This window comes from Tenebrio molitor, chromosome 8 (genome assembly GCF_963966145.1).
Source record: "Tenebrio molitor chromosome 8, icTenMoli1.1, whole genome shotgun sequence".
Taxonomy (NCBI): Eukaryota; Metazoa; Arthropoda; class Insecta; order Coleoptera; family Tenebrionidae; genus Tenebrio; species Tenebrio molitor.
Window position 1 is genome coordinate 1,254,930 of NC_091053.1, and position 16,678 is coordinate 1,271,607.

Here is a 16,678-nt window from a genome sequence, read left to right on the forward strand (position 1 = left end):
TATTAAGTAATCACAAGAAATTGATCTTAAATTTCCTTTTTCCCTCTTTTCAGCACTCTTCTTTTTTTAATTTGTCTCGATGAATTCCACATCATTATTCACCATGTCATACTCAATTTTAAAAGAACTACTAAAAATATCACATATTTGAAGAAACAAATTTTTTACTTACTTAATCTCTATGAAAAAAAACTTGCCCAATCGTAGTTTTCTTTATGGATGAAGAGCAGAGCACGTGGTTTATTTCCACTGGACCAAAAAAAATTGCCTAATCCCAGGACCAAAAAATATCCATCCAAATTTGGCAGACCCGGAAAAATATTATTGCCTCCACTTCAGATTAAACTGGATTTCACAAATTAATGTCGGTTTCAGAACGTTTCCGAGCAAGAAGCACGAACAGCACTTAAAACTGTTGCTCGATGTTTTCGTGGCAATGACAAAAGCCTTGATTGCAAAATGTTGGTGGAGCGACAAAATTCCAGAACGCAGGATGCGAGACGAGTGCGAAAATTGTTTTTTTCTTTTCACGTTTGGACTAGTTTGCCAAGAAATGTTGGTGCCGTGACCGAGAGGTCAGATGAAAGATCTCGTCGAGATGTCAAAGAAATAGAAAGAAGATGGCAAGGCCATGTAAATGTGACGGCAGATCTAAAAATGAACGTGGGAAGAAACAGTGAAAAGAGTAGTGTTGAGACGCGTGTTTTGGGAAAAGAGATAACGCGAATCTAAAATGCATTGTTATAGTATTTATACGGCGATTATTTTTGTTTGTTGCGCGAAAGAAATAATGTATTGGAGATGTTGAGGTGTTTTTAATTTGACCTGGTTGTTTCCTGTCTTTGCGTGGTAGAAAAAAGAATACCAAAGATTCCGTAAGGAGCTACAAAACAAATTATTTTAATTCGGACGGTGGAAGATTTTCTTATAAAAACATGTAACATAAACTGTGATGTAAATATTTAACTTGGGCAAAGGCAAATATACTATTTTATTTGTTTGAGGATCTCTCTCATTTTGACTGTTTTTTAAATTAATCTAAAAATTCCATCGAGAATAACCCAGAACCGCCATTGACTTCTGTAGAATAAAAAAAAACATCTAGATAAGATTAGATAATTTTTGGATTGTTTCAGTTATTCCATTGTATCAAGATTTTTTTTAACTTTATTCAACCTTTATGTTTTTCTGGTTTCCAAGAATTCAGTATTTTTTTTTTTATGTTATGGAAAATCTGGCTTTTATTTCCTTCTGCCCGTAATTTATTATTTTAGCAGTATTATTATTATTCATTCATATCACTGACCCGGCAGTTAACCGGCATTACGATTATTGCTACCAAGTAATAACGAGCGAATAGATAATTGTGTGAAGCAATGACATCCTCTAAACCGCAGTCCAGCTTGACTATTGGCCATCCCCTACGTTTCTGCTGTTACTCAAATAATATACAGGGTGATTCTGAAATAAGTTTGAAAAAAAAAACGGGAATTGGTGATGATGAGAAGAAGTCATAGACAAAAAATTTCTTATAGAAGTTTTTTCGTATTCGAGATACAAATGATTGAAAATTTGGTCCTCGAAAGAAGGTGGGGCTGTCAAAATCTACTTCTTCTTTTATTTTTGTGTAGAAAAGTGTATTCATTTGTTTGAATGAGTTACTGCGTGTCAATTTTGATGGTCTGGGACAAATCAGTGTCGGAAATATCATAACTTCGTGCGATGATGTGCTTTCTTGGGACGCCTCTTGCTCCATTCTCTTCTATCGGGCCTTCAAATAATATTTAGAGTAGGCGTAGGCGGCATTCTAATTCTGTTAACAGTGTAAAGTAATTTTTGTAGCTAACCAATTATCCTCCGGAGTATAGTAAGCTTTTTCCCAATTTCATATTGTCATATTCCGTGGAGGGGCAATAGGGAGAATGCACTACAAAAAATAAAAATATTTTCTAACCTAATTTTATCTCGTTTCTTGTGTCATTTTCTACGCTGGAAAAATGTTGCAAACAATTGAATTTCCATAGGTTGCTCTAAATATAAATTTATTTGAAGGCCCGTTAGAAGAATTCTAGAATAGTCCATACGCTAAGTTCCAAAGCGTGGGAGTTGAAAGCGTTAAGCTACAACTGAGAATGTTTTTCATAGATTATTATTATTAGGTGAAGTCTAGACTAAAAGCATTTTCCACATAAATCTCCTAAGATTTTTGAGACGACAGGAGCTGGCGACCCAACTCACGATATAAACTTTTACATAGTGTAACTACTTATTGAGGAGGTATTTTGCTCTAGAATATGATGTTTCACCCTTTGTGGGGATTAAAAGAAACTATAAAACTTTTTACTGTCGTGTTTTGTGTACAACTTTATTATTATTGTGATATATTGGATGTAAAAGTTGTTCCAAACAAATAAATTTAATCCACGAAAAAAGTTCGCAAATGACTGTCATGCTAATTTCAAAAAAAAGAAACGAACAAGTTTCTCAACCAGTATGAGTGCGTGTAGCCAGTATCAAAAAAAAAAAAAATTGAAAATGAGAATGAGAACATTTTGAAAATGAAGAAGTACATATTGGTTTTTTCGTTTTTGTTAAATCTTTCGCGTGACAAAAAATTGGAAAAAGAGAAAATTTCGAAATAGTTCTGGTAGATGTGTTGTATTCTCTCATGGGCTGTGACCTTGGAAATATCTGCGCGAAGGCGCTAGCGATAAACCAGTGAAAAATCAGTAAATAAAAACCAAAAACGTCGACTACATTCAAATTCGAATATGTACCATTGCGGCCAAAAAATTTCGCCCACCCATTTCCTGTCATTTCACAAAAATTGGGTGTAGTTTAACCTTTATTGTCATTATGATTGACGTTTGCAAATTACAGTTTGAAATTTATTACTGTCACCCATAAGAACATTGATACAATATGTCAACATGTGAAGTGAGGTTATTCGTTCCTAAAGGCTGCTTTAGAGCATACGTGAGTGGAATGATAGTTGTGGACGATTTCCGGGTCGGCTCCGGGTGGTTTCCGGACTAAAGAATTACTAGAAAAGTCGTCAACAGATGTTTACCAACACTGAGGTATTTATTTATGACAAAGTAGTTGTAAATCTTGGTCAAAAACTAGTCATTTTATTTTGATGCGAATTTCATAAATGTGTTCTTTGAATTAATTTTGAATTATGAGCGTGTACGAAAATTTTTTTTTTTCTCAAAATCGTTTTTTTTTAAATTTATGGTTCCGAATGAAGTGATACGGGAAAATTGACTGCACACATTTGAAGCCTTATATCAAGGGAATGTAACCCTAACGTTTCGTAATTTTTGCTAATTTTTTAATAGGATAAATCGCGCTGGCGGAAAAACTTGAATCACCCTGTATATAAATCCCCTAAGATTCTCTATTACGACAGGAGCTGGCGATTCCACTCAGTAAATTCCCACGCAGTCTAAATATTGACCAACAAATCCTGCAGTATGTGATTTTGCACCATCTTGCACTCCAACGAACTTCCTCAACTCTCGTGAGGAGTTCTGTGATATCCCATTCGTTGTCATCATGGACGCGGTTAAAGTAGCATTTTTTACATAATTTTTTCAGTAAATTCGACCCGATCATGGCAAATACCTCAAACTTCTTTCATGTTCCAACCGCAATTGTTGAGATTTTCATTTTCTGGAAGCCTTCCCAGACATTGTCTTCTCAAGTCGATAGAACGAACTCTACTCAAAGCGTGTCTAGACTTTCAAAGGATGTCAAAGAGTTAATCGTTTCAGAAGTTTGGAACGCTTCGCGTCTCGAAGAAGTTTTTGTGACAACTCCCAACTGGCCGAGTGGGATTTTGACACAGAACTGTCGTCCTCTTTGACTGATGCGTTTTTCGCTCGTCCGATAACGACGAACGAGTTCGCATTTTTGTTCCTCCAGTCGACAAATTTTTCATCATCGGATGGCCGATCCTCGTGCAATTTTAACTCGTCGCCCTTTTACGTTTATGCAAATGTGCGTCATTCCAAACAAACGCGGTGATTTTACACGTGCGTGTTCTTATTTGTGCACCCATGACTCACATTACATCCACCCCCTTTTGCATGCAAATTAAATTACGACGCGAGTTTACGTCTGATTCTCCGATTTCGTTACGTGATTTCGGGCTAATTCCGTGCGGATTTTATGGCCGCTTAAACGGTCGACACTGAAGAGTTTTACTCCCTTTTAAAAGGGTAAGTGGAGCGCTTCGGTTCGTCCGGGGGTGGTCACTTTACAGGTCTTATCATTCTCTCATATTCACTTGTGTGCCGTTGGAATCGTTGATGGTCCATCAAAAGCCGATCTAGGACACACCAACGACAAGGATGCGGCGTGGACAAGGATGAATTTTGATCCTGTGGGATGTCGTTAAAAATAGTGTCGCGTGGGTTTCGAGAGGAGGCGGCGAAAAATCTCTAATGGTTGTGAAACATCGGAAAATGCAACGAGTGCGACAGTTTCTTCTCTATCTTAATCTGGACAAGATTTGCAACATTTTTCTACATCCTAAACCCCACCGGGATAGACACGGCGTCGTTTAATCCGACATTCGACCTCCGAGTCAAACATCGGTCCTTCGAGCCGGACATTCGTATTAAAAGACGTTGTAACGCAAATAACAACTTTAATCATAGGATTGTACACACATCCTTGAAAATGCATCATTGGTCGAATTCTTGCGTTTGGCAAGTTTTGATGGTTTCAGCGCACTTTCGGCCGGACAAATCCGACGTGCGGTTGTCAGTGGAGCTTTTATGAACCCGTCTGGCAAAAGCTCGAAACCGTATATAGATAGGAATTCGTGCTTTCGTCCGTGCTTATTCAAAAGCTCCGGCCCCCCGGCGATGTTCCGGCATGAAACAGTCGTTGCCCACGAAAATTATAACGATTCCGCGAAACGAACGAATAAATTATTGCGCCTTTTTTCCGGGCGGATCAGTTCGCCTTGACGCTAACATTATGTGAGAACTAAATGGCTGTTGGCAGCGCCGGGAATACGTTGTTTTTTTGCTGGCGTCCTGTCGAAAAACATTCTTGTAAAGCATTGTCGCTGGTGTGGAATAAGAGATGCGATTCTTATAAAAAAGTTTGTCCGGAGGGAATCGACCGAAACGGAAAATCCACTCGGATGTGTGGGGACCCGAAAGCAAAACAAACATTGTTTTCGATTAAAATTTCAAATCGGATGGATCGGGGCATTACGACGTGCATGAAAAAAACATTAATTAGGGTTATTTGGTATTTTCATCGGGAAATTGAGCAACGAGCTTTTTATTTAATGGAAAACGAAATAATTTCCTGGGTTTGTCGGGGCGTTTCACCTTCGGGTGACCTTTTTCGACCTTCATTAGCATCAAATGAAAAAAATAATTTTCACATTTATATGTTTAATAAAGCGGAGTGAATGTGCTTTTTTTCGATGAGGTTTAAACCGTATTGTTTACGTTTTCGCCGAAATTACAAACCGGGAAGGTTTCAACGACCAAACAAAACAACGAAAAATCTGCAGTTTTCCAAAAAACGCTAGTTAGTTGCACGCCACGCGGGCACCACACTACACACACACACCTAAAATATTTCCCAATTAACCGGTCGTTTTACGACGCATTTAGGGGGTTTTAGTTTTAAAAGAGCCATTTACTCCAATTAGTAATTCGGGAGAAGCTCCCGCATGAAATATTTTTCATTCGTACAGGACGAAGCGAGCATTTCATACGAGATTTAATTCGGACCTGCACCAATTACCACAACGAGCATCAATTATTATCCAAATCAAATTTTATTGAGCGACTCCAATTGACATTCGTTGTGGTCATTCCAGGAGTTCTGGAAGCGAATGTTTTGTTTTTTTTTTGGGGTTCGGATCGATTTGCAAAAAAGAAAAACGTACGAGACCCCCGAGATTTGATTCAGAGAGGAAATTTATCGCGGCGACCGATTAAATTCGTAATGAAATAGGCGAGTGAAAAAAATTGCGGGTCACAGTTGAGGCAAAAACGCAAATTTATTATTCGTCACCGTCGACAAACACCGGAGAAAATTCCATTCATAAGACGTAGATCACGTAGAACGTCGACCGCCAATCAGGAAACGATTGGAATTAATGTAGGATGCGGCGAAAGAGAGGGATGAAGGTTAAGACCGATGTAAAAATTTTTTATCGCCGGAGATATGATCCGGGCTCGGTGCGGAGTAATTTAAAATTTTATTTCTCGCTTTATGTACTTTTCCATGTTTACCATCCATTTACGTTGTAATAAAGCGAGGCTAATAAGGGGGCAACGCCACGTCTCTGGATTCGTTTGCGTTTTACGCAACGCTTCTGGGCGCCGAAGGGGCGGCAGGGGGTGGGAAATTTGTGATTTAACGTTAACGGTCTTTTTCCCATTCCGAACTTGTGATTTTAGAGGAGCGAGTTGCGCTGAATGTTGATCGAGTTCTTAACCTGGAGGAATGGCCGTCGAGGGGAGGGGGAGGTTCAAAGTGGCGAAAAAGTCTGGCAACAGATGTTTACTCGAAGAAGTACGTATTTGTTTTGGTTTTTCTGTCGAAAAGTTTTCGTCGATGCTGATCTAAAATGATGTTTTCGACACGAGTGCAAAGTCTGCGAGGAGGTGTCCGTGTACACATTGAGGATGCCGACTCGGTTGGCGAAACGCCTAGATATTGACTGCCGTAGCGTGTTGTTTCATATTACCATATGAGCAAGAGTTTTATCGATTTTGTAATTTTCTACCAGAATGTTCCACAACATTGTTGTTAACCGTAAATACTACATTTAGAATAAATGAAAACGTGAGATAGTAATATCGGGAAGGCGTTGGAAACCGTCAATTGTTGTGCCTTTTTACAGCGTGGAGCATGTTGACAGCTAACCTAAAATTTTGATCCAAAAAAGCTTTCTTTTTTCTTTCTTTGAAATGTTTTAGATTAAAAATGGAATAACTTAACGATTCCAACTCTCGAAGCAAATATCTAAGGACACCGTTTGCTGAAAACAGACATGTTCAATTATGTCATTCGTGTGAAACGGCGGGAAATTTAAACTTTACACTGTTCTAAACGGTTTACTTTTTCCAACGCCTACTCAGCCCAGGATTTCATTTGAACGCGCGATATATTTTGATGTATGTAATTTGAAGAATTAATCGATTTAGCTCTTGTATTTTTAGATTTCTCCAAAGCACTGAAATGTACTGCAAATAACTTGCTCTGTTCAAAAACACTGTTATTATGTACTGCTGTTAAGCGTCAGTGTAAAAATAAGTTAGGTCAAGAGTATTTGATTACTGACTAGTTTAATCGAGCTTGTTGGAAAATAAAGAGTTCTTTGCCAAAATCGTAATATATTTTGTTTAATAACCTTGGTTTTGATATTAAAATCTCCACTCAAAATTTGACTGTTTCTCGCTCGCTCGGCGAATGAGCCTTTCACCTCGGGGCGTGTGATGTGACGCGTGACGGTAAAACCAATTTACTGCCCGGGAATAATGTCGTGCGTCTAAACAAGTTTTCACTTCAAAAAAAGTTAAGTTTTTCTGGTTAGATCATAAAACGAAGACGTGCTTTATCATTATCACATCCTTTGTTGATTTACTTTTGTAATTAATTCGAAGAATTGGATTTTTGTTGATAATAATCTTCAAAGAAAGAGGATTTTGTGTGGAGGTGCTGTACAAAATGTACTAACCTTTTATTAAGCATTTTATTTCCAACAAACTGGCTTCAAGGATTCTACTACACAAGTCGTTACTGTTCAATTTCCAGTGTAAATACTAAATTTGTAGAAATCACTCACGCATTGTTGCTTTTCGATGATCGATACGTAAATACGAAAGGTAAAGATCATAAAACAGAACATTATTTTGTTTGTACTGGTGCCTACATATCATTAGTAATTTTTCAGAGAAAAGTGTATTTAGCTAAGTGGGTGGAAGACAAATGTAGATCTATGTTATTTATTGTTCTATTTTTACATTACTCGCTACGGCTTTCACGTAAACCCTGATGTTCTGTAAAACATTAATGATTCGTTTGTATGACACGACACGGTTTATCTCTTTTACAAAAATAATCCCCCAAGTTTTATTTTAAAGGAACAGAATGTTTAAAATAATTACATTTTAAATAAAACTCATGGTTCAGTTTGAATCAATAAACGTTACTCTAGAGAGGTTGTTGCAGGTTAGATTGAATTGGAATAGTTTTTACATTACATATGCGGTAGGCTACATTTTACAGCGCGAGATTTGTAGATTGAAACACGAGCGCGCAGCGGGAGTGTTTTAACAAACACCGAGCGATGTAAAATGCCTACCGCATTAGTAATGTATTAATCCTTTTAATGAAATGGCAGAAAGTTATCTATTATACCGATAACTGACACGCTTACGATTTACACCACAAGATAGCGCCATCAGACTTTCGAAGAAAACAATTAATGTCTGTTAATTTTTGAAAACTGAGCGGATTAATGGTAGCGGTATCTTGTCTTAGTATAAATGGACTTTACTTGCGATATGCTAAACATTTTCTTGGAGGTTCCAGAAAGCTTAAAATTTTCTTGATTTTACACACTCCGTGCGGTAAAATGATTAGTGTGTAAAAATCAAGATACCCTAGCTGTTCAAAATGTGTAAAAATGTCATTTAGAGTTGAGGAGGCCAAAAAGTAATGAAACGAATTAAAACGTGTTCAGTGTGTGGAAAAAAGGATAATTACAGTTCCGCGGTGTCGAGTTCGAGATAGTCCGAAGGACCTTCTCTCCTTGGGCGGAGGAAACGATGGATTTTTTTCCGTAGGAAATTAAGGAGCCATCCGATCCGGAAGTTGTTTAAAGTTATGAAAGCATTAGGCATAAGCTTATTGCGAAGGGAACGTGATGCGAGGATAAAAGAGACGTCGCCTGTCGAGAAGAAGGACGATCCACCTCCGCTGTCCATCTCAGAACGGATCGGTACGAAAAACTAATTTCACCGTTCCGAACTCCATATCGCATCGTCGCGTTTTTTAACTCGGAAAATTTCATCGGACTCGTCCTCATCCTTATAATCCAATATTCTTCATCATTCCACGAGCGTTTCAAGATTGGTTGTTGCTATATTAAAAAAGTAATAGGTGAAGGAGGCTACAAAAGACTCGTCACGAATCTATTATCGCTATTTAAGAACGCACCGGAAGGAAATTTAGACCCGCGGAAGGTGTTGGTCCTTGAAACCAGACCCTACTGCTTCGTTCTTCGAAGGGAACCCTACGAAATGGTGCATTCTGAAAACAGATTTATCGTGGAAGGCTTTGTCTGCTGTTACAATTACATACAGGGTGTTATTGAAGGTTGTACAGATATTTTAACCACGAGCTACTGGCAAAAAATTCTATATCAAAAAATAAAATGACATTTATTTTTTGAGCTACAATTTTTTTTTTATTGCTTTTAGTCTTCTACGTTGTCAAACAACCTCGTAGGTAAAATTTTGGCACATTTTAAAAATACACCCTGTATATCATATTTTATAAAACGTACACCAATGCGGTTTCCTTGTTTTAAAGCATATTTCCTATAGGTTACTTCGCATTGGCGTACATTTTATAAAACATGATATACAGGGTGTATTTTTTAAATTTGCCGAAATTTTACCTACGAGGTTGTAGGACAACGTAGAAAATTAAAAGCAATTTAAAAAAATCGTATCTCAAAAAATAAATGTAATTTTATTTTTTGATATAGAATTTTTTTAAATATTTTTTTCGAGTTCTACGTGAAGCCAGTAGCTCGTGGTTAAAATATCTGTACAACTTTCAATAACACCCTGTACATTTTTTTGTAAAATACAATATTTACCTTTTATTCTTATTTGGTTGTCCTGGTGTTTTTTGGACAAGCCAAAACAATGTCTTGCCGTCCCGGGAATATTTGGGGAATCAAGTTACGACGATACAGTCGTCTATGTACTCGGTCTGTTTGAGTCCCGAATTATAAAATTTGAATGGACCGAGTACAGGATCAGGATAAAGGTTTGTTTAGGACTCGGCCGGCGTCTCTCCTTTGACGTGGCAAATTGACACGAATAGTTGGCGTGACTCCGACCGCCATGTTTTACATCTGTATCAGGACGAATTTGCGTATTCGTCAAGGACACCCCCCCGCCCGCGCTATCCTGTTCGACGCGGTCCGTCGAGATTAAAACGCATAATTTCATAGTTACGTCGCGTCCCCGATCTCAGACGCGGTTCATTATCCTGAAAATATTGCCCGGAGGAATGTTATTAAATAAACGATCCGGTTGATGGGTGTCGCGACGCCTCCGGGGAACCGATAAATCCTTCCTCGAAATTTTAATTATTCGCACAGGTACGTTTCCGTCCAAGTCCGGAACGGCTCCGGAGATTTGCTCTATTTTTTATCCGGCGTTATTAAAGTTGGCGGAACTATCGACGGACTCGTAGTAACGCTTGTAAACAGACTATTTTTGTAATTTTGGCGTCCGTGCGGCTATTCCCATCACAATGAAGCGGATGTTTCATTTAACAGCCGGAATTATTGCTTTGTTCTTTTGTTAATCGACAGATGAAACGTTAAATGGGAATGGGGGAATATCGACTTAAAAAAAGTATATGTATTACGTGTTGCTAATAGTGAATGGTCCTTTTGTTGGCAAATTATACCATTTGGGCCATAAATCACGCGTCTGATTTGCGTATACGTGCCTGACCCTGTATATTTTTTGTTTCTACAACTAAAATTTTTGTTGCTATATGGTGTGTACCACAATAGGAAAGACCGCGCTTCTTTTTTTTTTTTGTTTTTTTTTGTATGTTTAACAATTACATATTAGCAAATCAATTTTTATGCTGAACTTTTTGTCTGCAAAGATTGCAGCGCCAAAAGCCGATTGATTTTCCATATTTTTTATTGGAGCCTTTATTTGGGTGTTCAACAATCGGATCATCTCTACTGTGTACCCAAATAAAGTTATTGCATTTTTACATCCTCTCTTTGGAAAGGCAGGCAGGAGCTCCCCTTTTGCCGATTCGTAATACAAACTTTGAGCACGGTTTAAAAGCAATTGATAACATTCGGAGGAAATCTGTATTTTAAGCAGCGTCGACAATACAATAAGTCCTAATGGCGGCGAGGCACCCCGGTTTTCTCCGTTTTCTTTGCAATCGCATTCAGCCAGCCAGTTAGGTAGGTTGGCAAGGTGGAACAGAGCGAAGGATCGGCCATTATCCTTCTTTCTATTAGCAGGCTCGGGTGACGTTATTTATCCGAGAACTCGGCTAATAAGGGAAGGGAGTCACCTAATTCTTTAAGGTGCTCTTGATAAATCACGAACCGGATCGATCGAAGGTCACGTCGATTCATTTTTGAATTTTCCGAGAAGCTATCCCTCCCTCGATAATTGAACCAATTAATTTCGGTTAATACGATCTGGGTGATCGGAAGGACCCATGGTGTGTCTCGAATCGATAGTATCTTGGGGAAAGGGGGTGGTCGTCTACGCACCCCCCAACATAATGTCGCTTAACTTTTTCAAAAGGGAAGATTCGAGAATTCGTCGTCTCGGATTTCATTTCATTATCGTCTGTCGCTTTATGTTCGATTCGTAAATATGGAATAGTTTGCGGGTTTACCCTAATCCGATATCCGACGGGGCGCGGAGCCGGGAAAGTGGCTGTTGCGGATCTCTGTCTCGAACATTTACAACATCCCGATTCGATTTGCAATGTCGTACACAACAATTATCGTCGTCGCGATGAGTTGGTGGGGAAGGTGCGTTGCCGAAACCGAAAGGCATCCGAAGCAATCGGTTGTTTGCTAAACGTCCAATACAAAAACCTCGTTTAATTTTAATCGAATTAATCCGCGTAAACGACTTCGCCCCCCCCCCCCTTTCCCTCCCCCCCGATAAATTATCGCCGCCGCTTTTGTCTGACGACTGTGAAATCGAACCGCGCCGCATAGGTGGAGGGCAATTTCGTCGTCAGACACTTGTTGTAGCACCGCCGCCGCCGCCGCCGCCACTGCCGCAGATCGATACGTAAGAAACAATATAGAGCTATTTTGCTGACGTTGACAGATTGATTCACTGATAAAATGAACAGGATTTGATGGTCTTTTGAAAATTGACGCGGCACATACCCATTCACAGGTAAATGATTTATTGACGATTACACCGTGCGTTCCCCAGATTGCGGTATTATAGGGGAGGGCAGATTTCGCATCGCGTCAGTTATTAGTGTCAATCGTCATTGTGCACCGATTGTAATTTCCTATTTCATTGTGGTGATTTAAATATGACGACAGATATCCATCCATTTGAACGCCTATTACGGTGCGAACATCTCATTGGGAAAGTGGACGCGAGCGGTACGCAACGGTTGAACTAACGTCGAGCGGAAGCGGTTGCGACATTAATTTGGAATGGGTGTCAAAAATGTACAAAGCTGTGTCGCATCTTTCGGTGCTTTCAGGCTCTCCGTCTAGGTGAATTTTCTCTGCGACCTGTTTCAAAATATTTTTCTTGTACGGTTGGATCTTGTGCTCCCGATTGTTTTCTTTGTCTGTTGCAACAGGTTGTTGCATCAAGCGTCGTCGTCAGGAATGTCTGAATTTTTAGTTTCTTCTTTTTCAACACCTTCGGCGAGTTTCGTTACTCGTTTGTTCAAATACGAGGACTGAGATTGAGAAGTATACGAAACATAATTTCATTTTTTTCTTGTTCAATAGTTATTTACAGCAAGAGTGAGGAAGGCAAAGCTTTCGTTCACGCGAATTCAAGTGAACGAAAGCGGCCTTACTCTCGAGTGCTTGATTTGGTTTTGTTCCGTACCTAAAGTGAGTCTGTAACCAAAAAATCACAATTACATTATCACTAAGAATTGGAAAAATTGACGAGTGAATGAAAACCAGTGAGCGAGAAACGTTGAGCGAAAGTGAAGTGAACGAAAGAGAAACCTTCATCCACTGGTAATTATGGATGCAGATTCACTTTCTAGGGAGGTATCGAATAAAATTTTTTTACATGACGCCTTCACAATGTCCGTAAAAATTTTTACTGTACGATGTTCCCCGAGAAACTTTTTTGAACCTTGCTCTCGCTAAGAGATTTTAACCAGGAGAGACAAGTGAAAATTCGCACGAAGTGAATTTCATCCCGGACGGAGCTAATTATTTTAATTTATGTTTTTCGTTTCTCCTTGTTATTTCCAGTATCCGTTTTTCGTGGCGCTTTCCCAGTTAAAATGTAGGAACACGTGTACATCACTCAAGCCCATTATCGCTCCTTCCTATCTTCGAGTAGACAACGCGCCGTGTCACTAATTCACCGGATTTAAACTCAATTGTCAATTTATTCCGGAGTCACCCTCTTTCAGCGCGGGAGTTTATCTCGTCATTAGCTGTTGAATTAACGAGTCTTCACTAATTCATATCTGATTCCCGGTTTGAAAACAAACTTGCCCAAAGAAATAGCAAATTGGATTAAAATCGCAAAACGAATGAATTAGTTGGGTCCTTCGAGGCGAGACCGAATTAAAACTTTGGCGCTCCGCGAGAGAGAGCTTTCGCCAGGTTCCGGTTCGGACATGTTGCTTGAAACAAGCTCATTCCACGTTATCGACTTGTTCCGACAAGTAATAAAATCGTCGTTTGTTTTTAATGTCGGAATTATTTAAGCGACGTTAGGGGAGTTAAACTGGCTGTAAAAGTTCGGGTGTTGTTGAAAGCTCGCCGCGCGAAACTTACCACCGAGAAACACACCCGGAGTAGTGGCGGCAAGTTGGCTCCGGGGACGGAAAGGGGTTAATTAGCCTGTTGATGATGTCCTAACACACTCATTTGTTTTTTTCGGAAGCTTTCAAGCTCTCAGTTTTTTTATTCGCGTGATGCGTGCGACCAATTATCGCCGGATTAAAGTTTCACGTTAAGTTTTTGTGATCACGGAACGGCGTCTGCTCGTAAAAGTACCGTAAATTCTGGTTACGTTTTGTTGCGGTAAAAGCGCTTTTTGAATATTTAACGGCGAAAGCCCGCAAGCCGGCAACAAGGCGTACCTAATCGTTTGCGGAAAATATTTCGAGAGAGGAATGCGCGTCGCTTTTAATCACCGAACACGTATGGAACGGATCTGTCGTTGAAACTTAAGAGTAATTAGCAGAACGACACACGAGAGCACTCTTCCAACGAGCTTTGTCGGAATATTTCGAAACAATATTTCACAGAGTTGAAATGAAGTTGGTTCGAATTCCGGTAATTAATTAAAATAACACGACGCTTTTTTTTGTAGCTTCAGGCAAAGAGCTTTTTACGTGTTGCGTCATGTTATTTCAGCTATTGTGGTGAAATTACACATAGGTTTTGGTCGAGTGAAATATTTGTTTTGATGGCTGTTTAATTAAACAAAAATGGAGGGAGCTCGGTGGCCGCATGGCTGTCGCAGACAGTGCTCCGAGGTCGCGGTCCCGGCGCTAGTGGGTTCGAATCTCACCGAAGGGGGAGGATTTTTTCCAAGGAAGGATCCTCCGCCGGGCCATGGATGTGTGTGTATGTCTTTCAGGGGCTGATGGTAGGGTGGTGGAAGGAAGAGCGACACTCTTCCGACACCACCGCGAGGTCAGCAGGGTTCAAATCCCAGGCCGGATGGACCTCCCATGGATGTTGTGTTGTCCAGAAAGGAGAAGAGAGGGTGGGCGTGGGTGGCCGCGGAAAGTACCCCGGAGCCCCGCCGCCCATAAGGAAAAAAAAGAGAGGAAAAACAAGCCGACCGCAAGGTACCTGATAGGCCAGTAGTGAAAGGGGAAAGGCTATAAAAAAAAAGAAAAAAAAAGTGGAGAGAAGTTTCTTTTACAAAATATCATGTACGTGGTAGTGTGTTGGTCAAAAGCTCACAGTTTAGAAAATAATCATTATATTCGTTTGGGTCTCGTTAAGAGTAATTTACAAACTGAACTAACTTCCAAAAGAAGAAAGTAAGAAATCAGAGGTGGGATAAATAATGAAGGAGTCGTTTCACAACGGTTGCATTATTAATTCGGCATTGACTCAATAAGCAAAGGAAAATTTTATTTATTATTCATGTAAATAAGAACTTTGTCAAGGAGAATTTTTCCTTTGTGATTTTACGTTTGTTATTATTTTGTGGGAGGATCAAAGAATTTGGAAAAATGAATGAGGCGGTAAAGTAATTAAAGTAAAAAAATGTCTTTTGAAGGTGAACGCAGTGTCGTGTTATTTCCACATTCGACTGTCTCTGAAATGGAGCAAAATATTTTTGTTAAGGGGATATTCTAGTCATTCTAAAATATTAATGTTATCTTTTGTGAAGATTAAAAAAAAAACAAACTGTGTATAACACTTTATTAATGTTTGGATATGATATACACATTTTTCCACACGAATAAAATTACAACGAAGCTTGACAAACAATCCAGTACATCTGCGAAAAGAAGTTCCCCATTGGCTGCTAGCATCTCAAAAAAAAAGAAACGAATAAGTTTCTCAGTTAGTATAGGTGTTGGATTCTCTCATGGGCTGTGACCTTGGAAATATCGGAGCGAAGGCGGAGCGATAAACCAGTGAACAATCTGTAAATGAAAACTGGAAACGTCGAGTACTTGCAAATTCAAATAATATACAGGGTGTCCCAAAAATAGCGTACTAACGGTGCATTACGGTGTAGAAGAGATTACCGTAAACATCAGAAAAATATTTAAAAAATTCTCTTGGACTTATTTGCTGAATTGGCGGTCTTTGAAAGTGGCACTTAAGAGGTCAATTATTTCGAACAAGGTTATCGAGAAATCTACAAAGCGATCAAAAAGAAAACAGCATTATTATTATTATCTGATAATGGAGACAAAAATGGATAATCTACCAGCTTTATTGGCAAACGTGACGCCACTGGTAAGCAGATTTTCCGCTGAAATGTCAATGAAACGTCAATTTTACAGTAACGGTGTGCTGTTGTTAACCTAGAAAATAACTTTTCATTTTCGGCAAAGTTCACAGACATTTTGTGAATGTACCGAAGAATTGATTCGATTTATTTCTTTTGTTGCAGGGGACCATTTAGCATAGTAAGACGATGCATCCATCGTCAGACCGGTCAGCAGTTCGCCGCCAAAATCGTAGATGTCGCAAAATTCACTTCTAGTCCAGGCCTGAGTACGGATGGTGAGCACCTCCGTTTCCCTTCCTTCCAACCGCTTCACACCTGTCCGCCTTCTCTTTTTGCAGATCTGAAGCGTGAAGCCACAATATGTCACATGCTCAAGCATCCGCACATAGTCGAGCTGTTGGAAACGTACTCGTCCGAGGGGATGTTGTACATGGTGTTCGAATAGTGAGTAGATTTTGAATCGTCCTTGTAGATAGTAAAATTCGTGCTCACGTGAGCAATGTAAATTGAGGAGCGCCTTCGGTTGGATGAAAAGTGGGTAAACTGAGTCCGGCAAGGACGATACGCCCGGGAGAACTCAATCAACACGTCCAGGATATACGAGCCCGAAAGGTTTATCCTCTCCAGGACTCTTAAAATGTCTTAAATTACCGCGTCGGCGAAACCATCCACGAAGCTTATTTATGGATTCTCATCTGGTCGCACATGATCCTAGATCGGTTCTTGCACCGTTTTGGCTCAAAGCGAAT

At 39.6% G+C, this 16,678-nt stretch overlaps 1 protein-coding gene across 9 annotated transcripts in view; it reads left to right on the forward strand.

The window, feature by feature from the left end:
* CASK (peripheral plasma membrane protein CASK) overlaps nucleotides 1-16,678 on the forward strand; it is a 165,891-nt gene that overhangs the window by 1,229 nt on the left and 147,984 nt on the right. For all 9 annotated transcript variants that reach the window (XM_069056590.1, XM_069056596.1, XM_069056591.1 and 6 more), the window contains exons 2-3: nucleotides 16,092-16,204; nucleotides 16,268-16,373. In XM_069056590.1, coding sequence (XP_068912691.1) covers nucleotides 16,092-16,204; nucleotides 16,268-16,373 — 219 coding nt within the window. The remainder of the gene's footprint in view (nucleotides 1-16,091; nucleotides 16,205-16,267; nucleotides 16,374-16,678) is intronic.